The 27,802-nt window shown below is 38.7% G+C and overlaps 1 protein-coding gene across 3 annotated transcripts; it reads left to right on the top strand.

Annotated features, from left to right (window-relative positions):
* Window positions 1–23: 23 nt before the first annotated feature.
* Window positions 24–18,233, top strand: LOC104120791 (ion channel DMI1-like). 3 transcript variants are annotated; one of them, XR_011409751.1, is made up of 12 exons: window positions 24–834; window positions 1,571–1,639; window positions 1,889–2,509; window positions 3,493–3,675; window positions 3,893–3,952; window positions 4,031–4,234; window positions 5,330–5,578; window positions 13,790–13,888; window positions 15,903–16,097; window positions 16,548–16,624; window positions 16,924–17,190; window positions 17,612–18,233. XR_011409751.1 is itself a non-coding variant. In XM_033652720.2 (12 exons), the coding sequence occupies exons 1-12, from the start codon at window positions 232–234 to the stop codon at window positions 17,828–17,830; spliced, it is 2,802 nt and encodes a 933-aa protein (XP_033508611.1). In that variant the 5' UTR covers window positions 25–231; the 3' UTR covers window positions 17,831–18,233. The 3 variants fall into 3 exon arrangements, 2 of the variants coding, with proteins under 2 accessions (XP_033508611.1, XP_009630932.1); XM_033652720.2 differs by having other exon boundaries at window positions 25–774; window positions 16,532–16,624; XM_009632637.4 differs by having other exon boundaries at window positions 25–834; window positions 16,532–16,624.
* Window positions 18,234–27,802: the final 9,569 nt, after the last annotated feature.

Genomic DNA, 27,802 nt, shown 5'->3' with positions numbered 1-27,802 from the left:
ACACACGTAACAAACTCAGCTCACTCCAAGTCCAACTGAAAAAGAAAAAAGAAGAATAAACTAACATAACCTCCAGACTTCTCTCTCTCTCTCTCTCTCTCTCTCTCTGTGATCTCATGGCTTCTCCATCTCCTTCTTCACTCATTTAGCCCTTTTGCCTTCACTCCAATATCCTTTTTCTCCACTTCTCCCTGCTTCTTCATTATATAGTTTTTTCTTCCATTCGGACAAATGCCCGACAGAGATGGAGCTCCAAATCCGAATCCGAGTCCAAACCCTAACAAGCCGGAGAGACCTCCGTTGCTCAAGAAATCCAAAACCATCGCCGCCCACTTCTCGGGCCCACTTTTCCCCGCCGTTCGTCGTGTCTCTTCTACTTCACCGTCCTCCCCCCGCTTCTCCTCTGAATCTAATACCTACTCCGCCTCTTCTACCTCCACATCAACTTCAGCATCTACGACTCATGATACAAACTTCGGATTTGGTGATCGTGACTACGTTTATCCTTCTTTTTTGGGACCTCATACTGCTAGGAGTAGAGTCAACTTCAAGTCAACTTCCAAATCACAGAGGAATCAGCTGGAATTGTCGAAATTACCCGCTCGTAGCGAGTCTATGCCGTCGAATTTGACTAGTGAAGGGGGTGGAGCTAAGGCTGAGCCGAAGATGAAGCCGAAGCCGAAACTGAAAGCTGAGAAAGATTTGCATGCTTTGTCAATTCAAGTCTCGAATCCAGCTTCTTCTTCAGCTTTGTCATCAGAGTGTTCTACTTCAGTTAACTCCTCTAATGCTCGAAGAGCTTCTGGTCATAGCAATTCCTGGATTCTTTTTTTGGTTTGTGTTTTTATGCTTTTCCCATTCTAATTCCTATTGACTTCTCGCATTTCTGTTCAATTCCCCAGTAAGTAACCAAAATAACTTGCAGAAATGTGAAATCTAATACTCCCTGCGTCCTGATTTACATATGCAGTTTGACTGGGTAGGAAGTTTAAGGAAGAAAGAAAGACTTTTGAAACTCGTGAATTTGTGTGGCTATAAATCATCTCATTAATAGTAAAATAAGAAGTTTAAAGCTACAATGTTTCTAAATATAGAAATGTATTTTTTTGGGACAGACTAAAAAGAAAAGTGCATCACATAAATTGAGATAGAGGTAGTAATTTTACGTAGTGGCATAGTACTTCCTTGTTGTCGCATTTTATGTATCTTGTGTTTGACTGGATTATTTTGAAATGTTAGTTTGATTTATATGTAGTATTATGTTAATGATGTTGGAAAAACAATTAAAGTAATGGTTGAATTGTTAGTTTGGAGTTTAGTGAATTTGAATTCTTGAAAAGTATGAAATCTGTTAGAACGGAATGATGTCAAACATTTTGGGACGTCTCAAAAAGGAAAGATTGTTATAAATTGGAAGGAGAGATTCCATGATAGTGTAGTAGTATGTTTTAATGTTTTGGTTAATGGGAATTTGTTGCCCGTCTCTGGATATCAAACCTTTCTGTGCTCTCTGCGTTAGGTTTATGGTTCTTGTTTATAGTTATTGACCAATTATTTCCCCTTATTGCAGCTTAAGTTTGTTTGTACAATATCAGTATCTCACACATTATATTTGCGGAATGAAGTCTCTAAGCTTCAGGTATGCTCCCTACAAACACTGCTAAATTCGCGAAGTCTTTTCCTCCAGTGTTCATTCAAAGTATAAATGTAGTTTTCAATTACTGTTTGTTGGAAGAAGCACAAATACTACTTATCACCAAAAATAAAGAAAAGAATCACTACTTATTGGAAGAAACCCTCAATTTTACTCAATTTCTTGATTTCTTGTTGTAATTAAATAGTTGGTTCTCAGTACGAAAGTTGAAGGTGAGGAATCATTTATTTGCAGGAGGAGAATGTTAGTCTTCGCAGAGTTTGTAGCCATGTTGATCTTGCCAGTGCTGGTATCACGGAGCTAAAAGAAGTTAATTCACTAGTGTATTTTGGGAATGCTGACAGTAGAATAGTTTCTCTGTACATGGTGATTTTCATCCTCGTTACTCCTTTTGTATTGTACAAATATCTTGACTCTCTTCCGAGAATAATTGATCTCTTAAAGAGGAAAACTACCAAAAAGGAGGAGGTTCCATTGAAGAAAAAGATTGCTTACATGGTGGATGTGTGTTTCTCAGTTTACCCTTATGCAAAGCTGCTTGCACTTCTCTTTGCCACTCTCTTTCTAATTGGTTATGGAGGATTGGCACTTTATGCCGTTGGTGATGGCAGCTTTACTGAAGCTCTTTGGCTTTCTTGGAGCTTCGTAGCAGACTCTGGAAGCCATGCTGATATGGCTGGTGCAGGGCCAAGGATAGTTTCAGTTCTGATAACCTCAGGAGGCATGCTCATATTTGCTATGATGCTGGGGCTTGTTTCAGATGCTATTTCAGAAAAAGTGGATTCCTTACGGAAAGGAAAGAGTGAGGTGATTGAAAGTAATCACATTCTTATTCTTGGGTGGAGTGATAAATTGGTAAGCTATAGTATCTTGCTTAAAATGTTGTGACTTTTTGGTACTATCTGGCTTTTGCTCTAAGATGCCTTTATTTGGGTTGGAAAAGGATAGAGATTGGATTTGGATTGATGTATATTGGATATGGGCAATCCGCAATCTCTATCCATTCGAAGTCCAATCGATTTATAGTGTGGTCGATTTATAATCCATAAAAAAGTGGGGTCCAAATCCATCTTTTTTACAGTCCATTTGATGCAAACATATGGGACGCGGATGAATCATTGGATTTAAATATATACAGTCACACACTCACACACATTGTCACCTGTATGGCTGTGCAACAAGGCTGTATGGTTGGACCCAAATCTTACATTGACTTGTAAATAATATAATCTAAGTTAGTGAGATTTATTTTTCATAGATAATAGTTTGTTTACAGAAATACATTTTACTTCTAGTTATGGCGTTTTCAGCTGTTAATTGAACTCTCTGTCTGGGTCTTTAGTGCTGAATTCTTTTCCTACATGACAAGTAAAATGAAAAGCTTGAATAAAGGTGCTTTTGGCAAGGAAAATCAAGTAGGCTTGATATCGATTTGATTTATAAAATTACTGTACTTTATAAAAAAAGAGACTTGATATAGGTTTGGTTTTCTTTTAATAATAGAATGCCGAAAGGGAAAAAGATAGCAAGCCTACCTTATACAAGAAAGAATGGCATTTTAATTCTCATTACCTTCTCAATTATCCGGTAGTGTGAAGATCTGCAAATCGTCAATAGTAGGCTTGCAGGTAAGATAGTACCATTGGTTCTTGAGAGATCTTGCTGGAGAAGAGCAAAGAGATACTTCTGGAATAGCTTTCAGATCAGACATATTTGCTTCCGTTAGCTGCAAACTTCACTTGGTGTTGCCTTCGCTAGATGGAAGGAATTATCTGCTTTAATCATGACTTTTGACTCTGATTATGACACAGAGGGGTAAAGGTATTTTCTTATTACAGGGGTCACTTTTGAAGCAGCTAGCAATAGCAAACAAGAGCATTGGTGGTGGTGTTGTCGTTGTGCTCGCGGAAAGAGACAAAGAGGAGATGGAGATGGACATAGCAAAGTTAGAATTTGACTTCATGGGAACTTCAGTTATCTGCAGAAGTGGCAGTCCTTTAATACTTGCTGACTTGAAAAAGGTGTGAGAGCCTATCTTTTTTCTTTCCCTTGTTGACCCTGATACTCCCTCCTATCTTTTAATCGCATTTCCTTTACCTCATTATCCTAATTTCCTAATTTACTCTGTGAGGTAAAAGTAACTAGTGTCTTATATTCTTCTTTAATCCCCTTAACCTTTCTATTCCTTCTTTCTTATAGTTATTTCTCTTTGTTTTTGTTCTTCTATGGCACATGCAGGTCTCAGTCTCGAAAGCACGTGGAATCATTGTCTTAGCATCTGATGAGAATGCTGATCAGGTGCTTTTCACAAATGAATCTTCCTTCCTTTTAGAGCAGATAATTCAGACTAACTATTCCAACTTTTCTTCTTATTAGAGTGATGCACGTGCTTTAAGGGTTGTACTTAGCCTAACTGGAGTAAGAGAGGGGTTGAGAGGTCATGTTGTTGTGGAGATGAGTGATCTCGACAACGAACCGTTAGTGAAGCTTGTTGGTGGTGAACTTATTGAAACAGTTGTTGCTCATGATGTGATTGGGAGGTTGATGATACAGTGCGCTTTGCAGCCTGGCCTTGCTCAGGTCAGTTATATATAGTTCTGTTACATTATTTCTTCATTTGTCTTCACTTGCTCACTTTGGCAGCTTTGTACCACTTATGTTGTCATCTAGACATGCTGTAGTCCTTCTGGTTCCTCTTGTATGTATTGGCTAATGATAATCATTAGTGTTGCATTCAATGAGTGCGGATCCAGACTCTTGTGCCTTAAATTTCCTGAAAAACTTGCAAGGTTGGACCAGAAGAATTCTCTTCCTTTGAGTTCCATGTTGATGAAACAACAACAACAATGATGACACTTTCCAAACTACTTCGGGTCTGTTGTAATCCGCAATACCCATTTTGCTCCATTTGTACCTGTTTCACTCCAGTACAAGTTCAATATTATGAAATTCATAAATTAACTTGTTTTATACTGGCCGTAACCTACCACAACCCTCCTTTATCTGGGCTTTGGACCGGCAATCTGTGCTCACATAGATGCTAAGCTTACAGAGGCGAAGTTGAGGTCCTTGTTAATCCCTTACCTATATATACCCAGAAAATGCGAGGAGAAAATTTTCAAGATTGCTTTTGATGTAAACATGTTGACAGTTACATGTGGTCATTAGATAAATAGTTCTATTGCTATTTCATACTGTTCTGCCGTTAATGCTCCTGAAATTTGATGCACCGTCTTTTCGGGGCTGAAGATCCAGTATAAGGTTATTCTTTCGTTGAGTTCTTTATTGGGAACATGCCTTTCCAAGCTGCAAATGAATGATGATCTGATACTTGCATCTGCATACTATTAAGGTTAGTTATTCTTAGTTACAGTTTAGTTGATACACCTTTGTTCAGGAGGAACAGAAAAATTGGAAGACGATCACAGCCATTTACCAAATTGTTTTGGAAAACCATAATGATACCCTCATGACATCCCCACTTAATGTACAACTGATATGCACGAGAAAACTCATTGTAGAGTAACAATAATATAGAGGTAACTACTGATTGCCATATCACAGTAGTATAGATTTCTCAATTTCAGCTTGATCCTGTTATTGGTAACTGTTGGTCTCTGCGGATGAGTAATACATATTTTCTTGTTTAATTCTCTTTGTTGTCCAATATGGCAGATTTGGGAAGACATTTTGGGCTTTGAAAATGCAGAATTTTACATTAAACGGTGGCCTCAATTGGATGGTGTACCCTTTGAAGATGTACTGGTATCATTTCCAGATGCAATTCCTTGTGGAGTTAAGGTTGCTGCTGATGGGGGGAAGATTATCATAAATCCTGATGATAGATATGTTCTAAAAGAAGGTGATGAAGTCCTTGTCATAGCTGAAGATGATGATACCTATGCACCAGGTCCCTTGCCAGAGGTATTTTTCTTCTCTAAAATTGATGGTTATCAGGCATTCCTGTGGCATTTTGTGATTAAATTTATTTTTTCTTTTTGATGAATGCCTTTTAATCTTTTCTTTGGGTCAATATCTCAAACCTTCTTACACCTTTCTGATCCACCTCCATATTTAACTTTAGTGCCCGAAAAAGTTAAATACATTTTTGGTTTTACTTTGAGATGCAAGTATTTCTGCTGATTTGCTATTGCATCTTGTTCTCCTTTCTTCATGCTTCTTCACAGCTAATGTGGAGTTCCATGTCCTGTTATTGTTTGCCTAAATTTTATGAATTAAGCAGGTGATGTTGTTTAGTCTTGGTTGAGCCAGTAATGCTACTTATGATCTCTTGTTTATGCATTTAAAATGTCATGGATGTATTGGGAATTATGAGAGAAGAAACTGTATGGAAAACTTGATGACAATGAAGTGCAAGATACACTTATTTATATTTGTGTGATACATTGCACATGTTATATACTTAACTGACGGTGGATTGATTCTAGAATGCTGCATCTATACATATTTCACTAAGTTTCTAACACTTCCATGCGAGTTAAGTTTCTAACACTTCCATGCGAGTTGGTGTACACGTCTTATGTTCCTAATTTATTACATATGTAATAGGTCCGTGGAATGGTGAGGGATTTGATGGATATGTGATCACACTCGTCATTTGGCTTTACAAACTTAGTTACTGTTCTTTTAGGAGAAGGAGAAGGGAGAATGTGAGAATGGAGAAGGTTGATTATTCAATTAAGCTTGATAGGGAATTTATAGCAATTACAATGTACACGTATTTGGTCAGCATATAAATACAAAATAAAAACCCTACTCAAATCCCTAAATCAATAGTCAAATCATCCTGATTTAATGCTAATCATCAAATATCTTAACACTCCCCCTCAAGCTGGAGTGTACATATCATAAGCTCCAAGCTTGTTACAAATGTATTCATTCCAGGGTCCTCTAAAGGATTAGTATGAACATCTGCCAACTGATCATTCAAGCCAACAGAGCTGGTGGCTATGCATCCAAACTCGATCTTCTGTATAATGAAATGATAGGCCACTTCTGTATGTTTTGACCTCTATGAAAAACAGGATTTGAGGCAATGAGAAGAGCAGCTTGATCATAGCACATTAGCTTCATATGCTTGACTTCTACACACCTTAAATCTTGGAGAAGTTGTTTTAACCGGATAAGCTCACATGTAGCAAGAGCCATAGCTCGAAATTCCACTTCCGCACTAGATCTTGCTTTTTTACTTTTCCAAGAGACTAGGTTTCCTTTACTCATGATACAATAAAGAGAACCGACCCAGCCGTCATCAGAATATATCCAACAATGTCTAATTGACTCGTCTTTATTGTGAGGAATTGTTCCTAAAAAAATGTCTAATTGACTCTTGCTTCATATAACAATCCTTGTCCTAGAGCTCCTTTGATGTATATGAGGATACAAATTACTGCATCCCAATAACCTTTACACAGGGCTTGGAGGAATTGACTGATGACACGTACTGCAAATGAAATAATGAAATATCTGGCCGTGTAATTGTGAGGTAATTTAGTTCACCGACCAATCTTCGGTATCTGCCAGGATCTTCCAAGAGCATCCTTTGACCAGAAACAAGTTTGACATTTTCTGGATTTTGTTTAGAGTTTCTAGCTATGTTGCTCGGACTCTGTTATGGGTATCTGATACAGGTGGATCTAGAGGTCGGATTCTTTATCGCATAAATTTAGGATTTGGGGTGGGTAGGGTGGGTGGGTTATGGATCCAACTATGGATACGGGTGCTGGGATACAACCAATAAATGTTTATTTCGATATATAAAGTATATATTTCGATTAATTAAAGTTATGGAACTCAATTTAATAAAAGTTAATTCTTTATAAAAACCTAATACTTTATTCATAAGATATCTCGTGTAATAGCAAAAGATTCTCTTATTTTGTTTGTATGTATGTATATATATATGTATATATACATATATATGACATAAACCCAAAAAACAAACCAAATATCCAATCAATCTATACTTCTTGATCATAGATGTAGTCAAAGCACCCAAGATAAGCTGACCAAATCTGACGTGGATCCCACACCCACGCCCATGTCGTGTCGACACGTGTGCGGGTCAACAGGGATTTTGACGAGTCCCTGCAACATAGGTTTCTAGCATGAGGCTCTTGACTGTGAGAGTGCACGGGAGAAAAATCTATTATTGATATTCTATGTTACAATGAGCCCTATTTATATGTATACATAACACATAACCTACTCCTATTACATAAGGGACTAGGACTAATTACATATATTCACATAACTATTCTAACACCCCCCCTCAAGCTGGTGCATATAAATCATATGTACCGAGCTTGTTACATATGTAGCTAATACGAGGACCAGTGAGGGACTTGGTGAAAATATCTGCAAGTTGATCATTCGACTTCACAAACTTTGTAGCAATATCTCCCGAGAGTATCTTTTCTCTGACAAAGTGACAGTCAATCTCAATGTGTTTAGTTCTCTTATGGAATACTAGATTTGATGCAATATGAAGAGCAACTTGATTATCACACACAAGTTTCATCTGGCTTATCTCACCAAATTTCAACTCCTTGAGCAACTATTTGATCCAAATTAGCTCACATGTCGCCATAGCCATTGCTCGATATTCTGCTTCTGCACTAGACCGAGCAATCACATTCTATTTCTTGCTCTTCCAAGTAGGGGTAGGCATAAAAGCCGAAAAATCGAATTCCGAACCGGACCGAATTAATTCGGTATTTTGGTATCGGTTTATTCGGTATTTCGGTACTACTTCGGTATAGGATTTTTAGTTATTCGGTATTTCGGTACAGTCCTCGGTATTGAGGTTTCGATATTTCGGTATACCGAAATACCGAATTATTTAAGTACACCTTCCTTCATTGCCCAACCCAAGTTATCAATTTCCAGCCCAAAATCCTACTAAGACTAAGCCCAACGCCCCAACCTAACATTAGAATTTATTGTAAAAATAGCACGAGCTAGCCAGTTTTCGAAACGGTAATTCAAAAATAGCTAGCGCTTGCAAAGTCATTGAAAAATAGCTACTATTTTACTGCAACACGGACCGGCCCAACATAATATACTGGAGATTGATACACATGTGTATGAACTTCCAGCATATTATGCTGGAACTCCAACACGCAGAAAGTTCCAGCATAATATACTGGAGATTGGAGCACTTGTGTATGAACTTCCAGTATAATATACTAGAGTTCCAGTATATTATGCTGGAATATTTTTCGGATTTTGAACAGTGTTTTCGTTCAGATTTATCTTTACATAAAAAGTGGCTAAATTTCGATTACTTTTGAAGCTGTGGCTATTTTTCAATTACCACTTGTAAATTTAGCTATTTTTGAATTTCTCCCGAATTTATTAGAAAAGTAAAGAACTTCTCACATCTGTTGCTTCTATGTTCATTTTTCAGTTTATTAGAAATTTTCTAATGATGTGATTTCTATTATAACTTATTAGAAGTAAAGGAACTACTCACATTCAATTGCTAAGCTCATGTAGTGATTTCTATTAGAAATTATTAGAAGAAGTGAAGGTATTGCTCACATTTTGTTGCTGCTATACTCATTTTCACGTAATTAGAAATTTTCTAATGAATTGGAGTTCAGTAGTTCAACATTGTTTAGTTCACAAAGACATGGTACGATACCGAACCGTACTGAAACGTTATCGAACCAAACAAGAAGATACCGAACCGTGACAAATTATTTTGGTACGGTATTTGGTATGCATAATTAATATACCGAATACCGAAGTACCGAACCGTAGTTTTTAAATACCATACTGAAGTACTGAACGTCCACCCTTACTTTCAAAAAACCAAATTACCTCCTACTAAGACACAATATCCAGACGTAGAACGTCTATAAGAAGGTGATCTTGCCTAATCAGCATCTGAGTATCCAACGATCTCCTCATGGCCTCGATCCTCAAACAATAAACCTTTGCCTGGAGCTGATTTTATATACTGAAGAATGCGGACAACTGCATCCCAATGACTCACGGGGAGAATGCATAAACTGACTCACAACACTTACAGGAAAGGAAATGTCAGGTCTAGTCACCGTGAGGTACCAACCAACCAGCCGCCTATAACTTGCAGGATCGCTAAGAGGCTCCCCCTGTCCTGGCAGAAGTTTAGAATTTGGATCCATCGGAGTGTCAACAGGTCTACAACCTGTCACCTCAAGAATGTCTAAGGCATACTTCCGTTGTGAGATCACAATACCTGAGCTAGACTAAGCGACCTCAATACCCAGAAAATACTTTAATCTGCCCAGATCCTTAGTCTGAAAGTGCTAAAAGAGATGTTACTTCAACTTAGTAATACCATCCTGATCATTGCTGGTAATAACAATATCGTCAACATAAACGACCAGATAAATACAGAGATTTGAAGCAGAGTGTCGATAAAACACGAAGTGATCAGCTTCACTACGAGTCATGCCAAACTCCTGAATAACTGTGCTGAACTTACCAAACCAGGCTCGAGGAGACTGCTTTAGACCATAGAGGGACCGACGCAACCGACATACAAGGCCACTAGACTCCCCATGAGCAACAAAACCAGGTGGTTGCTCCATATAAACCTCATCCTCAAGATCACCGTGAAGAAATGCATTTTTAATGTCCAACTGATAGAGAGGCCAATGGCGAACAACATCCATGAATAGAAAAAGGCGGACTGATGCTATTTTAGCCGCGAGAGAGAAAGTATCACTGTAATCGAGCCCAAATATCTGAGTATACCCTTTGGTAACAAGACAAGCCTTAAGTCGATCAACCTGGCCATTTGGACCAACTTTGACTGCATACACCCAACGACAACCAATAGTCGATTTACCCGAAGGAAGAGAAACAAGCTCCCAAATACCACTCGTATGTAAAGCAAACATCTCGTCAATCATAGCCCGTCGTCACCCTGGATGAGACAGTTCTTCACTTGTAGACTTAGGGATGGAAACAAAGGACAATGATGATACAAATGCAAAATGGGGTGATGACAGGCGATGGTAACTTAAACCTACGTAATAGGGATTACGATTAAGTGTGGACCGTATACCTTTTCTTAGTGCAATCGGTTGACTAAGAGGAGACAAGTCCGCAGTATTAGCAGGGTCAGGTGCAGGACGTGAATCAGCTGGACCTGATGCTGGGCGCGGACGACGATGATAAGTCAGGAGTGGTGGAGCTGTAGAAGGTTGAACTGGACTAGGTGGTGTCACTGGAGCTATAAGTGGTGGAGCTGCAACTGAAGCTATAGAGGAAGATGAATGGGAGATAGTGCCTGAATCTCCAAAAGATGGAACTGGTAGCACATCAGAAATATCTAAGTGATTACCTGGACCTGTGAAGTATGATTAGGTTTCAAAGAAAGTAACATCAACAGACATAAGGTACTGCTGGAGGTAAGGAGAATAACATCGATGTCTAGCGTTCTCGAGTAACCCAGAAATACGCACTTAAGAGCACGAAGAGCTAACTTATCTTTTCCTGAAGTAAGGTTATGAACAAAACACATGCTCCCAAAGACACGGGGTGGAAGAGAGAACAAAGGTTATTGGGGAAACATGACAGAGAATGAAACTTGATTCTAAAGGTAAGGAAGGAAGTGGACTTGCTTGACCTATTCCAGTTGCCATGGTTTGAGACCCTTTGACCATTGTGACTGTTGGGAGAGATTGAGAACATGAAATAGTAGTGAAAAGAGATTTGTTACCAGAAATATGATCAGATGCACCTGTATCAATGACCCAAGACTCAGAGGTTGAAGATTGGGAAACAATCACGCTACTATCTGTTTGAACAGTGGAACCTATCCCTGAAGATGTCTGTTTGCATGCTTTGTACTGAAGGAACTCAATATAATCTGGTCGAGAAACCATCCAACTGTTCATAGTATTGGATTTCATTTTTCTACAACCAATTTCTCAAATTCTTGATAAAAAGTTGTATCATTAACCTTGGAATGCCAAATCAGAAAACTTTTTTTTTTTTTTTTAAATTTTTTTGAGAAAACACTGTCCACTCGCCGGAAAATAAAAAAATTTGTCGGAATCTGATGAAACTTGAATGAAGGAACTCGGAATAACCTCCCGAGTAATCTGTCTAAAAGAACCTTCGTCGAAAAAATCACTCTAGCCGCCGGAAAACCAATGTAGTCGCTGGAAAATCTCAAAGTGATCGGAATAAAAAGAAAAAGGTATAGGTAGACTCAGAATTACTAGGCGATCATATTGTTCAAAAGAAAGTTTTTCAAAATCTGATTGGAACAGGCCACACGCGCCAACGCGTGTGACAGACGCGCCACCGGAAAGAGATCTCCGACAGGCGCGTGGGGGCGCGTGGATGAGTATTTTCCGGAGAATCTTTCTGGGGTTTGGTCAGATCTCTTGGGAACCTTGTGGTGGTGTTGGATTTTGCACAACACTAATAAATAGTGACTTTGACGCAATCAATCACTTAGGTCACCGGAAAATTGCACGGTGACTGAGTTCTTTCTTCCTGGATGTCGTTGGAATGACGCACATCGATCTTTTCTCACCGATGCTCTGATACCATATGAGAATGCAGGGAGAAAAATCTATTATTGATATTCTATGTTACAATGAGCCCTATTTATATGTATACATAACATATAATCTATTCCTATTACATAAGGGACTAGGACTAATTACCTGCAGTGTTTTAAAAGGCGTTTTCGGGGCAAGCCCTGAGGCGAGGCCCCCAAAAATGCCCCGAGGTGATGGTGTGGGCGAAAGTCTCAAGAGGCGTACGCCCGGGCGTTTGAGGCGCATTTTTGCAGTGAGGCGTAGAGACTTTTTCAAATTAAAACAAAATTTGTTGAATAAGTCCTTCAATATATACTCAAATTCTCAAAAGTCAGCTTGTAATTACTCAAAAGTTTAAAAAGGAACTGAAATGTATTAAATTTAAAAGTCAAGACCTTTTTATTGATTGAAGCCCTAATTTATGGCCTTTCCCAATTCTTTATCTTGTTCGCTAGTCTGCTAATATCACTCCAAAGCAACGTATATTCAATTTTTGTTTTTTACAAATACAAAGAGAACTCCATTCTCCTTCGTAGCAGCAAGTTCAAAGTTCAAAAAATTGCAAGTGAGTCATCATTTTTGTTCCTCCATGTAGAAAACTTTATTCTTTTCGACTCATGTTACTTGTGCTTGTAAGTAGCGTATAATAGATTGTTTTGACTAGTTTTTGTGGGGATGTAGCACATCTATATATATATTTTTCGCATATTTATAGTTTTCTTCAATTTTTATGCAATTTTATCTGTTTATAAATATTTACTGTAATTATAGTATTTTTTAAAATATATTAAAAATTAAATACCCATAGGGCTTACGCCTCGCTGAGGCATATGTAAAACGCCCCGCCTTACGCCCGCACCTTTTAAAACACTGATTACATATATTCACATAACTATTCTAACAATGACAACAAAGCTTAAAGTTTTTTGCTCTAGTGACGTTAATTGGTTCCTTTACCATAGTTTGGCGGTTCTGGTAAAGCATGATAACCGTAAAATATGGCAAAAATGAAGATGAAATACACCACTGTTATTGCATAAATATTTGCATGATATTAGGTCACACCCCTCTCAATATTCTTGGAGATTATATCTGCTAAGCCTGCTCTGATGTTGGTGGTCCCTGTAAGCTAAAATAGGATAAAGGAGTTTCTTCCGGCAGAAGTTTTACAAAGATTATATATAGGAACTTGTTTACTACCTAAGAATTTTTACTAGGGTTGACTATCCTTGCTTTCAAAATCAATTGAGTGCTGTATTCTAGTTCCTTCCTTTTCTGAACTTAAGGTACTTATCTTGTGTGAGCAAGAGATAGCGGTATAACATTACATTAGTTCTATTTGTCACTCTGTTAGGCAATATAATTGATGGTTCTTTAAATAAGAAAACAAAGACAAGAATGGGGTCGCTTATCACAATTACTTGTATATTTGTATTTTGTGAATGTATTGGTTGCTCTCTTCCATAGTTCACTATTTGTGATCCTTGTTTGGTGATATTTCAACTAATGCATGGTTGATACTGGCTCAGTTTTTGTATTTACTTATATAGTGACTTGCTTTTTGCAGGTAAATAAAGGCCTATTCCCTAGGATTGCTGATCCTCCAAAATATCCAGAAAGAATCTTATTCTGTGGTTGGAGACGTGATATTGACGATATGATTATGGTACAGTTTACATACCTACATCTTGATTGCCCATTCCTCCTGTCTCTCTCTCTGTGTGTGTGTGTGTCTTGGGGGTGGGGGGTGGGGTGAGGGGGGTTGTTCCCCTCCCTTTTTCATTCTAAATATGTTGAGTAAGAAGATCTAGGAATTTACGTCAAGCAACATGTTCTTCCATAACCTCATAGTGGGGAAAAAGGTTGTCTAAGAGTATACAATCCTTTATTGATCTGATTGACATTGATTCCAAATCTGACCTATATCTTGGAATAAGTCCTAGCACGCTGCACTATTACAGGTTTTTAATAGGTTCTCAAGGTTTACCAGTGCTTAATTGAAGGGATTCTTTTGTGGGGGTTGGGGGTTGACTTCATCCCCTGGAATCATGGTGTAGCGCCTTTATGAGGCGTTTTCTTCGCATATTAGTTATGTTGGAATTATAATGCAGTGATTAGTAATGAAAAGATTGTCCTGCAATGATCAATAATTAAGAAATTGTTATACATGAATTACTTTTAAAGGACATTTTTGTCTTGACATAGTTTAGTTAGTGCATTGTTAATACACGTATTCTTATTCCACATTCTATCACCGAAAAAATAATACTTCCTCCCTTCCATTTTATGTGATGATATTTGACTGGCACAGAGTTTATGAAAGAAAGAAAAACTTTCTTCCTCCCTTCCATTTTATGTGATGATATTTGACTGGCACAGAGTTTATGAAAGAAAGAAAAACTTTTCAAACTTGTGGTCTAAAACAAGCCATGGACATTTGTGTGACTGTAAATCATCTTATTTAGGGTAAGATGAGAAATTTAAAGTAAAATTATTTCTAAATATAGAAAGTTGTCATTCTTTTTGGGATGGACTAAAAAGGAAAAAAACGTCACATAGGTTGGGACAGAAGTAGTATATAGATTGTCGCAGAAATCAATGTGGGTATCAGTCTCAAAAAAATGATTCAATGTGGGTATTATTTAATACCGCCAATCAGACACTACATATTTATTTGTATACGTGATGTACTATCTTACGAGAGATTTTATGTTGGGATTAATTATTCCAATACCATCAATAAATTGACCCCTTAGTACATCTGAACTTTTGTAGGTCTTCGTTTTAGATTGACTCAGTTTGATCTCAACTTAGTAAGCTAATCAATGATATTAGAATGTCCTACATTGGTTGTGGGAATGGGTTTAGTGAGGCCCGATGTCCATTTCTTAAAACATGGTACCAGATCCATACCCACTGTTATTCTTGGTTTTGCCAATGTTTGGTCCCCATGTTATATTCTTCATGTTCCAGATGTCCAGACTTGGGTGTCGGTGGTGTTAAAATGTCCACGTTAGTCAAGGAAATGATTTGTCTCCTTATATGATTTTGGGCAATCCTCACGCCTCATGAGCTTGCTTTTGTGTTTAAGTTAAGCCTAGGGTCAGTTTTCTTAATAGATGGATTAAATGCTCCTTTGTTTTCAGATGGGACGTTGTGGCTTGATGTAGTGTTCATCTGCTCTCTCAAAATAGGGTCCCTCTTTTTTTTTTCTTTTTTTCTGACACTCGGAAATAAATTGTACCAAAAAAACAAACTTTCATTTGCAGTTTCGAAGTGGTACATTTCAGTTTTGGCCCTACTATTCTTTCCAGTTGATGTGGAGAATTCCTGCTACATGCCCTTGGATATCATCTAGGTTACTCTTTGTTTTTAGGTGCTTGATAATTGCCACTCCAAATTGCTATGAAACTCTCTAGTTATTCCCTTTTCTTGTCAGCATCTCTTTTATCCGGTATACTTTACACAATAGTTTGAGAAAACAGATATTCCTTTGGCTGAACATTTGTTTTTTTTTTTAAAATTTCGAGTTAACTTTTAATGCCATCTTTAAAAATCTCAGCATTGGAACTTTTGTGTTCGAAGCTTTTTAAGAATCAACTACATTGTTTCAATCCTAAACAGTGAGATAGATACTATTCATGAGTTTCACAGGCTTCTGCACATTTCTTGTTTGTTAGGTGCTAGAGGCATTATTGGCTCCAGGGTCTGAATTATGGATGCTTAATGAGGTTGCCGAGAAAGATAGAGAAAGGAAGTTGACTGATGGGGGCCTTGATATCTCAGGACTGGAGAACATTAAACTTGTCCATCATGTGGGAAATGCAGTGATTAGACGTCATTTGGAGGGTCTTCCTTTGGAGACATTTGATTCGGTAAGTTCAAGTTGTGCTCATACTTTGAGATCTTTGATTATCTCCTAAAAGAAAAACTGGAAAAATATTAAATGAAGGTCATTTCTCAAATAAGGTTGGAAGAAAACATGATCATGTTTGGTTGCATGAAAGATGTGTATTTATTTTAAATTTTCTTGGAAAAAAATAATATTTCTGGATTTGATGTAGCCTAGTGCTAGATTGTTGGTGAATCTTTTTAGTAATTTTACACACTTCCCAATTCAAGCAAGATGTTTGGCGTTATCTTGTGAATAAGGATCTGAATGCAGTGGGCTAGTTGCTCTTGATTTTCCTTTGTGTAGCAAAAGCAAAGACGAGAATCATTTCGATTTAAACTGATATCAGATGATAGTATATTGGCATATTAATTCATGTTTTTGTTGATTCACCGTTTACTAACTCTAAGAGAATAGATTCTGATTCTTGCAGATGAATCTGTTGAAGACTCCATTGTTCACTCTGATTCACGGTCTCTTGCTACCCTCCTCCTCATCCGAGATATCCAGGTCATTGTTGCTAACTTTTAATTGAGGCATATAACCAAAGTTTTCTTCTTCACTGGAGTATTTGTTTTTGAGAAACATTTCTTGTTTGCGCTATTAATGTGCAGCTTTTTCTTTTCGCCATCTTCAATTTCTCTTCGCTTCCTTTTTCCTTTCTCCCCTTCAGTGCTAATGATCCCGACTTCCTCTTCCTCTGGCCTAATTGTTTTTTGTTTCCCATGTCAAAATGGGTCACAGTACTAAGATTGATGTCGTTAATCCTCAAATAGTGATTGAAATTGCTGAATTGTTATTTAATGCAGTCGAAGCGTCTTCCTAATAAAGATTCTAGGTCGATTCCTCTACGGCATTCTGTGTTTTCTCAGAGCTCCTGGATTCGTGAAATGCAGCAGGCGTCAGACAGATCAATAATAATAAGTGAGATATTGGATTCTAGGACAAGAAATCTTGTTTCAGTCTCTAGAATAAGCGATTACGTGCTATCAAATGAACTGGTGAGCATGGCACTTGCAATGGTAGCAGAAGACAAACAGATTAATCGTGTGCTAGAAGAATTGTTTGCGGAAGAGGTATTTGTTTTTCCCTTTATTTACTCATATTCTGAATGCATGCTTTAATATAGTGTAGGATTTTGTATGTATTATCACTTGATTTTTTCAAGAATAGAATGTGTATGAAAAAAACATTTAAGTGAATGATGAGCTAAATTGTGGTGGGATGGCAAGGCATGGCATTCAGCGGAGTATTCTACTAGGATGCATTTACTTCTAGCTGATACGGGACAAGCCAGTCTTTCCTCTCATATTCATCATGACAGAGCCGGGTTTTGACCGGGGGGGGGGGGATGGGTGGGTTGGAGAAGAGATCTTCACAGCTTGGACGTTCTAACCTTCCTGGTTGAAGCTACAGCTATAAAGCACTTTGTTTACTGAGTTTACATTTAGTTCTGTGTCCGGATCAATTTTATCTGACTGCATTTATCAAATACAGGGAAATGAATTATGCATTAAGCCAGCAGAGTTCTATCTGTATGACCAGGAAGAACTCTGCTTCACTGATATCATGAGAAGGGGTCGTCAAAGACAAGAGATAGTGATTGGATACCGCCTTGCAGCTGCAGAGCGTGCTGTGATTAACCCAGCAGGCAAGTCAGAGCAACGCAAGTGGTCCCTTGATGATGTTTTTGTGGTTATTTCCTCTGGTAAGTGAGAAAATAATCAGGCAAATCTCACATGCACCTGCCTGTATATCATCGGCCTTTCACACAGTCGAATCAGACATCTCATATTTCTCTCCAGACAAGCACTCACTAGAAAAGAGGCAAATTAAGTAGCTTTAACTTCAACCAGCAGATTAGGTAGGGAGTAACAGGAAGAGCTATTACGTTTTAGTAAGAGCTGGTGCGGATAGTGGGGAAGGAGGGAAGGGTAAGAGGATTCTTACAAATGGTGAATCTCTTTTCTTTTTAACTTTTTGATATTGTAACAGAAATTAGTATGGAGAATGAAATTCATCCATTTTTTTCTTGTAACTTTTGTAAAACCTAACAAGCTAGAGCTCTGTAAAACACAGTATCATGTATGGTATTAGTTTATTTATTTATTTGGCATCATCTCTTGGAGCGACTGATACAAATATGAGCAACTTGGATAAGAAAAAGTGAAGTTTTATGTCCAACACTATGATCATAATTTTAGAGCAAGTCATACTAAAGATTGATCTACATGAATTGTCCGTGCAATATAATTATAAGACCTTGAAGGAATAGAACCAGATGAATTAAGATAATCTCAAATCAATTTGTTGCTTAACTCCAACAACAATGCTTCAGTCCCAAATAATTTGGGGTATATCTTAATTTATTATCTACTCGAAATTTGTAATTCTTTTGTCAGGAAAGTAGGCCGATTCACCCTCTTGGCAGTTGTTTCGGGCTTTATTTCAAACTATATATACGCTGAAAATAAATAATCTAAAAGGGAGAATTTGCATTCGTCATATCAAATGAGTACGGCCATGTATTATGCACCTATTGAGTTTTATCACCATTGTCGGCGCACTCACAGTTATGGGGACTATGTATTTCCACTCCCGTATCTCTTTTCCCAAATCAGTTTTCTACGCTAATTCGTTCACTTCATTCTTCCATAAGAATTCAAACAAAAACAAGTCCTCTACTTATTTCATCAACATGTTAAAGCTCTGTGTTCCAACTAGAAATTTGGTAAGATAATCTATTTTGCTTCCCGAGCTTCTCTATCTGGAGTGATTCTGTTTCCGGCGTTGTTCAGTGATTATGTCTAACTCTAGTCCTAAAAAGGATAAGCGGTCGCTGCAAATATAATTCGGTCTAAGAATTCAGAGTCGAATCTCACGGAGAACTAAGGCTTAGCTACAACTGTTTACTATTACTAAGAAACACAATTTCAAACAATTCTCTAGTTATGTAGATTGTGCTATTAAACTAATTAACTAACAAATATTAAAAAATAGTGAAATTCTCAACTAAAAATACTAAGGGTCGGAGACAAGATTGAAAGAGTCTAGAGTAATGATTTCCTCAATTATCGAAAACCTTCCCGCTACTTATCCTATAATTTCTCCTAATTAATCTCTACTGATTGTGAGCACTCGAATTATCGTAATTCTCTCTCATGCAACTACAACAATTTACTAGCCATACCCTCAAATTACGCTAGCTCGCACTTTCTTACCACTCACTATGACCACCTCAAAGCTTTGTTATCTCTACTACCGCTTTTAAACACGCGTATTGATCTCTCATATACACTGGGAGTGATGTTGTTCAACAACCACCTAAATATATATTTTCTCCCGAGTAACATATAATGAATATGCCCAATCAATTAAGGGCCCTTCAATCAACAACAATAAATATGTAGTTGAAAAATGAGAGAAATAAAATGCTTAATTATATTAAACGTATTAGAAATTCATCCTCCAAGAGGTTCAATTACAACCCTAGATAAGAAATTAGCTACTTATAATAGCATGTAAAAATACAAGATTAGAATTCAAGACAATGAAAAAATAGGAAGAAAGAAGGGAAACTTGAAGTTGAATTTTTCTCCTTGCTCCAAGCGTGTTCTCACGTCTCCAAAATCTTCTCTCGCTTCAAAGTAGTGTCTCTCCTTCAAAAGAATATTTTAGGATGTATTTATTGACACTAGGGTTTGTATGGGGTAAATTTGACTTCTTTTATTTCAGAGTGGAGAAGCTGGGGGCGCGTCCAGACGCGCGACCAGACCGCTCCCAGTTGTTGTTTTCTTCTGCTCCAGTCCCAGTCTGGCGAAGTGAATCTCGCTTCGTTGTCGAACTTTTCTCTTCAACTTCTTTTCTTAAATTTTTCTCCTATTTGATTCTTTTTCTTGCAAGTTTATTCCTATATATAAGAAATACGTAATGAGCATATTTTACATCAAAAGCGGTGTGAGCTCCCGCAACTCACACAAAAATGATATGCAAACATACTCATGCACTTTGCATCATTTATCAATATCTCACACTTAAATTCTTACTCGTCCTCGAGAAACTTAAAATTAAATACATCGGCAAGTAACACAATTCTAAAAACATGCTCAAGCATCATACCAGTGACAATGATTTATATCAACACTTAGAACCCATCATAAGGACTATTGATATCTTTCCTTATTTTTAGACCCATGCCAAGACTATTTAAAATATTTGTGTGACTCTTTCTAACATTCTAGCCTCAAAAGATGACTCTAATATTGTCACGATCCAATTCCCACGATAGGCCATGATGTCGTCCAATGCTACAGTTAGACAAGCCAACAATGAACCACCAACACAATATAAAACTTTTAAAATCAAGAATTACATTAAGAAGGTAGAATTAAGTTTAGAAACCATGGTAAAATACTTTCATTCTTACTAAGTCACAAAAGATGAACAAAACATAAAGCGAAATGAAGATAACATTAGGTACAACCATGAACATTTACTAGAAATTTCTAAAATCCGGTGTTACAAGTGCATCAGCATCTAGTAGAATATACAAAACTACTATAACTACTGTCTGGAATAAAAATAGACAGAAAAAATAAACATAGGAGGGGAAAGAAGACTCCGGGTGCTGCGGATTGAAGCATAGAAAACAACTCACCACTAAGTCTCCGGCTAAGTGCGTCTACGCGCCCGAGTGACCACTTGAAGTACCTGCCTCGGTACCTGTATAATTAGTGTAGAAGTATAGTATGAGTACGTAAATCAATGCATATCTAGTAAGTATCTAGTCTAACATCGAAGAAGTAGTGATGATGGGTCGATATCGACACTTACTAGTGGTCCAATAACAAAGTACATAAAAGCATACATTTATGAAGCCCAACAAGTAGCAACGAAACAGGTAAATATAAATAACATGATTTTCAACATAAAAACAGTTATGAACACATAAACTAACATCGAAACTAAGAATCACACCTCAAAACCCAGTTAATCAACTTCTAAACTTCAAACTTCTTCCAACTAACTCCGAACACGATAAATCATACTTAGACAACTCGGATGACACTAAATTTCACACACAAGTCAAATAACCAACCTACTCCCTGGATCGGAATGCCCAACTCGATCCGATAATAACAAAGTCTACTTCAAATCAAACTTAGAAAACTCTAAAACCTTCAAAATGCCAACTTCCGACAATAAGCACTGAAACGCTTCCGATCCACCCGAAACTCAATCCGAACATACGCCCAAGTCCAAAATTACCATACGAATATATTGAAACCTTCAAATCTAAATTTCGAGGTCGTTTACTGAGTGTGTTGACTCGAGTCAAACTTAGCCACCTTAGGCCACTATTATGAAACTAAGTGTTCCGAATTCAATCCGAACCCTTCCCAAAACTAAACGGACCGCCCCCATGAGTCATAAAATAGGAAAAGCATATACGGGTAGTCTTAAATAGGGAAACAAGGATCTAGAAAGTAAAACGACCGATGGGGTCGTTACATTATCCACCTCTTAAACAAATGTTCGTCCTCAAACAGGTTTTGAATCATACATGAAGTGCCGAATAAGTATGGATATTTGCTCCGCATGTCCTCCTCGGTCTCCGAAGTCTCCTCCTCGACCCCTCCACTTGTCATGACCCAAAATCCCCCACGTAGGATGTTGTGACGGCACCTAGTCTCTAAGACTAGGTAAACCTAACAATATGCAAAAACATCAAATAAAAACTTAAAATTTTAAAACTTCAACAATTTCATCAATAGACTATAAGCTCAATACATACAATTTCCCAAAACCCGGTGAGATATAAGTCACAAACTCTAGATATAATGCTGAACAATCCTATACATCATTGTCTATAAAAAATATAAAGAAATAAGAAAAATAGGGTAGAAGGGGACTCCGAGGCCTGCGGAGGCGGGCAGGTGTACCTTGAAGTCTCCAAGTAGCGACACAACGTACTAATATCGAGGCTGGTAGGATGTACATGGATCTGCACAAAAACATGTGCATAAGAGTAATATGAGTACACCACAACGATACCTAGTAAGTGCCAAGCCTAACCTTAGTAGACTAGTGACGAGGTCTGGTCAAGGCCCTACTGGAAATAAGAAACAAAACAGAGGATATAATGATATAATGGAAATGACAGGGAAATGAACAATAAAGAATTTACGGTAAATAAAAACACAGAATCAAGGAAAGAGAATACAACACGAAAGGAAACACAAGAATTTTACATGTTAAGGAAAACAAGAACCAAAGAAGAAACAAACAATACATCAAATAAAGAATATCAACAAGAGCATTTCCGAGGTACCGCCTCATAGTCCCAAATCGTAAAAACAATTCACAGTCTTTCCTTATATCACCGCGAGAGCCTTTATATTTGGTTTTTGAAAATCACTTTCCCGAAATAGCATCCCGCGTTTTAGCCCACCTTATCATACCGCATGGCTTCTAGTAGTTCCCCCACTTGCCATGCGTATCAAGCCCACCTTATCTCACCGCATGCGTTTCAACACCCAGACTTTATACCACCGCATGTGTATCAATAATTACAACGGCACGGCAGAAACCTCGTGCAACAATAAAAACCGCATATAAGAAATCTCGTGCAAACAATAATAACCGCATGGCAAAAACCTCGTGCAACAATAACAACAGCACGATAGAAACCTCGTGCAAACAACTAAACAATCACCTCAACAATAACACGAGAGCTAAAACACAACAACTGAATAAATGATATTCCAAGGATATCAATTTCAAATAAAGAATTTCCACCTTTAAGTAATGAATACAGATTTCAAGAAAAGCAAGTAATTCAACTAAACATGTGATACAAGTTGCAAATAAGAGATAATACAAGCAAACATGTGAAATTAGGCTAAACATGATGACTATAACGTGCTAAAGTAAGTCAATTAGGGCATGAAAAAGAAACTCCGTAGCAAAACTGGAATTTCAATATTTAGCTCGTGTACGCACTCGTCACCTTGCGTACACGGCCTTCACATATCACAATTTATCACCAAAATACCAAATCCTAAGGGGAGTTTCTCCCACACAAGGTTAGACAAGTCACTTACCTCAAACCACGCTTAATCAATCAATTAGAAGGCGTTTCCCTTGATTTTCCAATTTCGAACAACTAGAATCTAGCCAAAATAATTTCATACTATAAATATAACTATAGGAAGCTAGTTTAAATAATGAAATAATGTTTTTTTTGTAAGAATTGGAAAAATCGCTCCAAAAAGTCGACCCAGGCCCACGTCTCAGAACCCTACCAAAATTATAAAAACCTAACACCCATTCGATATCGAGTCCAACCATACAAAAATTACACAAATCCGATACCAAAATCGCGCTCAAATCCCCAAAATTCGGCCTAAGAAGTTTCCTCCAATTTTCCCCATTTTTTCAACTCAAATCCCTAATTAAATGATAAAATCAATGATAGATTAAGGGAATTTAATCAAAAACAAGTTAAGAACTCTTACCCCAACAATCCCTCTAAAATTCCTTCAAAATATCACCTCAATCCGAGCTCTCAAGTCCAAATGGTGAAAAATGATATAAACCCTCGATTTTGAAACTTAAATCTACTACCGAGATATTCCTTCTTCGCGAATGCGGAAATTGCCTCGCGTTCGCGAAGCACAAAATGCCACTGGCCCAATTTTCGTCTTACGTGAACGTGAAGGTCCACTCGCGAACGTGGTGCACTGATCCTTCATACCTACGCGATCGCGAATGACTTCACGCGATCGCGATGAACAATCACGCGTGAATCCCCAACCTTCTCTTTCCTCTATGAGAACACGATCGTACCCACGCGTTCGCGATTCACTGCTACACCAACGTATGCGATCGCAAACCCAGTCTCACGAATGCGTAGAAAGAAATCCCAGTTGCCACCATTAACACTTCGCGAACGCGGCCCCGCTCTCATGATCGCATACAACAACACCAGCACCAGCAAAATCTGCAATCTCCCAAGTTCCGAAATACGCCGAATATGATCCGAATCATACCCGAGGCCCCCGGGACCTCAACCAATTGTACCACCAAGTACTAAAACATCATACGAACTTAGTCGAGCCTTCAAATCATATCAAACAATGCTAAAACCACGAATTACGCATCGATTCAAGCATAATGAACGTTTGAACTTCTAACTTCCACATCTGATGCCGAAACCTATCAAATCATATCCGATTGACGTCAAATTTTGCACACAAGTCCTCAATGACATTACAGACCCATTTCAACTTCTGGAATCGAAGTTCGACCCCGATATCAAAAAGTCCACTCCCGGTCAAACTTTCCAAAAATCTTCTAACCTTCCAACTTTTGCCAATTTATGCCGAAACGACCTACGGACCTCCAAATCAACATCCGGGAACGCTCTTAAGACCAAAATCACCATATGGAGCTATTGGAACCATCAAAACTGCACTCTAGAGTCGTATTCACACAAGTCAAACTACGGTCAACTCCTATGACTTAAACTTCCAATTTAGGGACGATGCATCCCATTTCACTCTGAAACTCACCCGAAACCAAAACCAAACATCTCGACAAATCACGTAATCAAAGTATAACATAGAGAAGGAAATAAGTAGGGGATCGAGGCTAATACACTCAAAACGACCGGCCGGGTCGTTACATCACTGGACCTTCACCACTACAATCTCTTTGGACCTCAACTTACGGACCTGCCTGCCCCAAATGGCCACCGACTCCTCAACATAAGATAGATCCTTGTCCAACTAGATTGAGCTGAAGTCTAACACATGAGATGGATCCCCGTGATACATTCGGATCATAGAAACATGGAACACTGGATGAACTGCAGCTAGACTAGGTGGTAGTGCAAGCCTGTAGGCCACCTCTCAGACCCTCTTAAGAATCTCAAAAGGCCCGATATACTTAGGGCTCAACTTGCACTTCTTCCTGAACCTCATAACACCCTTCATGGGCGAAAATCGGAGCAAGACCCGCTCCCCAACCATGAATGCAACGTCGCGAACCTTCCGATCCGTATAACTCTTCTGTATGGATTGGGTTGTACGAAGTCGATCCTCAATCAATTTAACCTTCTCCAAAGCATCCTGAACCAAGTCTGTACCCAATAGCCTAGTCTCACCCGGCTCAAACCAACCCACAAGAGACCAGTACCGCCTACCATACAAAGCCTCATACGGGGCCATCTAAATGCTCGACTGATAATTGTTGTTGTAGTCAAACTCCGCAAGTGGAAAGAACTGAACCCAAGAACCCCTAAACTCCATCACACACGCATAAAACATATCCTACAATATCTGAATAGTGCGCTCAAACTGTCCGTCCGTCTGAGGGTGAAATGCTGTAGTCAAATCCACCCGAGTACCTAACTTATGTTTTACGGCTCTCAAGAACCACGATGTAAACTGCGTACCCCGGTCAGAGATGATAGATACCGACACGCCATGAAGCGTGACAATCTCGCGAATGCAAATCTGAGCAAGCTGCTCCGAAGAGTAAGTAGTCACCAGTGGAATGAAATGAGCTGACTTGGTTAATCTATCCACAATCACCCAAACTGCATCGAACTTCTTTTGAGTCTGTGGGATCCCAACAACAAAATCCATAGTAATTTGCTCCCATTTCCACTCCGAAATCTCTAGCTTCTGAAGCAATACACCTGGCCGTTGATGCTCATACTTCACCTGCTGGCAATTTAGGCACCGAAATACATACTCCACTATGTCCTTCTTCATTCTCCTTCACCAATAATGCTGCCTCAGGTCCTGATACATCTTCGCAGTACCTGGATGAATGGAGTACCGCAAAATGTGAGCCCCCTAGAGAATCAACTCACACAAGCCATCTACATTGGGCACACATAGCCTGCCCCGCATCCGTAATACACCATCATCTTCAATAGTGACCTCCTTGGCATCGCCGTGCTGAACCGTGTCCTTGAGGACAAGCAGATGGGGGTCGTCATACTAACGCTCTCTGATACGATCATAAATATAAGACCGAGAAAACACACAAGCCAAAATTCGGCTCGGCTCAGAAACATCCAATCTAAAAAACTGGTTGGCCAAGGCCTGAACATCCAAGGCTAATGGCCTCTCTGCTACCGGTAGATATGCTAAGCTGCCCAAAATCGCTGCCTTGCGACTCAAGGCATCGACCACCACATTGGCCTTCTCGGGATGATATAGAATGATGATATCATAGTCCTTAAGGAACTCTAACCACCTCCGCTGCCACAAGTTAAGATCTTTCTATTTGAACAGATGCCGTAGACTCTGGTGATTGGTGTAGACCTCACAAGGGACACCGTACAAATAGTGCCGCCAGATCTTCAAGGCATGAACACTAGCTGCTAGCTCGAGGTCGTGGACAGGATAGTTATTCTCATGCACCTTCAGCTGTCTAGACGCGTAGGCAATCACTGTACCGTCATGCATTAACACTGTGCCGAGACCAATGCGCAATGCATCATAATACATAGTATAAGACCCCGAACTTTAGGCAATACCAACACTAGGGCTGTAGTCAAAGCATACTTGAGCTTTTGAAAGCTCTCCTCACATTCCTCGGTCCACCTGAATAGAGCACCCTTCTGGGTCAATCTGGTCATAGGTGTTGCAATAGATGAGAAACCCTCTACGAATCGACGGTAATACCCCGCCAAACCAAGAAAACTCTGAATCTCCGTAGGTGAGGACGGTCTGGGCCAACACTACACTTCTTCAATCCTCTTCGGATCTACCTTGATCCCCTCACTCGATACTACATGATCCAAAAATGCCACTAAATCTAGCCAGAATTCACACTTCAAATTTTTTGCATATAACTTCTTTTCTCTCAAGGTCTGAAGCACAGTCCTCAGGTGTTGCTCATGATCTTCCCAGCTCCGAGAGTACACCAAAATGTCGTCTATAAACACAATGACGAATGAGTCAAGATAGGGCTGAAATACACTGTTCATCAAGTGCATGAATGCTGATGAGGCATTGATTAACCCAAAAGACATCACAAGGAACTCGTAATGTCCATACCGAGTCCTGAAGGCAGTCTTTAGGATATCTGGATCCTAAATCTTCAATTGATGATACCCTGAACGCAAGTCAATCTTAGAGAACACTCTGGCACCTTGTAGTTGATCAAGTAGGTCATCAATACGTGGTAATGGATAATTGTTCTTCACTGTAACCTTGTTCAATTGGAAATAATCAATACACATTCGCATAGAACCATCATTCTTCTTTACAAATAAGACTGGAGCACACCAAGGCGACATACTAGGACGAATGAAGCCCTTATCAAGCAACTCTTGCAACTATTCCCTTAACTCTTTTAACTCTACTGGGGCCATACGATAGGGTGGAATAGAAATGGGCTGAGTGCCCAGTAACAAATCAATGCCAAAGTCGATATCTCTGTCGGGAGGCATGCCCGGAAGATACAGCAGAAATACATTTGGATAATACCTCACTACCGAAACTGACTCCACAGTAGGAGTGTCAACACCGATATCCCTCACGAAAAGCTACATAAGCATTACAACCCTTCTCAACCATACAGTGAGTCTTTAGAAATGAGATAACTCTGCTAGGAACATAATCTAAAGCACCTCTCTACTATATCCGTGGTAATCCTGGCATAGCCAGC

This window comes from Nicotiana tomentosiformis, chromosome 7, assembly GCF_000390325.3.
Source record: "Nicotiana tomentosiformis chromosome 7, ASM39032v3, whole genome shotgun sequence".
Lineage (NCBI taxonomy): Eukaryota > Viridiplantae > Streptophyta > Magnoliopsida > Solanales > Solanaceae > Nicotiana > Nicotiana tomentosiformis.
The sequence above is the reverse complement of the archived record's forward strand: the minus strand, read 5'-3'. Positions and strand labels throughout refer to the sequence as shown.

Bases quoted from the DNA above. Each gene is read 5' to 3' on its own strand.
- LOC104120791 (XM_009632637.4), top strand. From the start codon at position 232: ATGCCCGACAGAGATGGAGCTCCAAATCCGAATCCGAGTCCAAACCCT. The intron at 835-1,570 runs GTTTGTGTTTTT...CCCTTATTGCAG, and splicing joins ATTCCTGGATTCTTTTTTTG to CTTAAGTTTGTTTGTACAAT. The intron at 3,953-4,030 runs GTGCTTTTCACA...TCTTCTTATTAG, and splicing joins CTGATGAGAATGCTGATCAG to AGTGATGCACGTGCTTTAAG.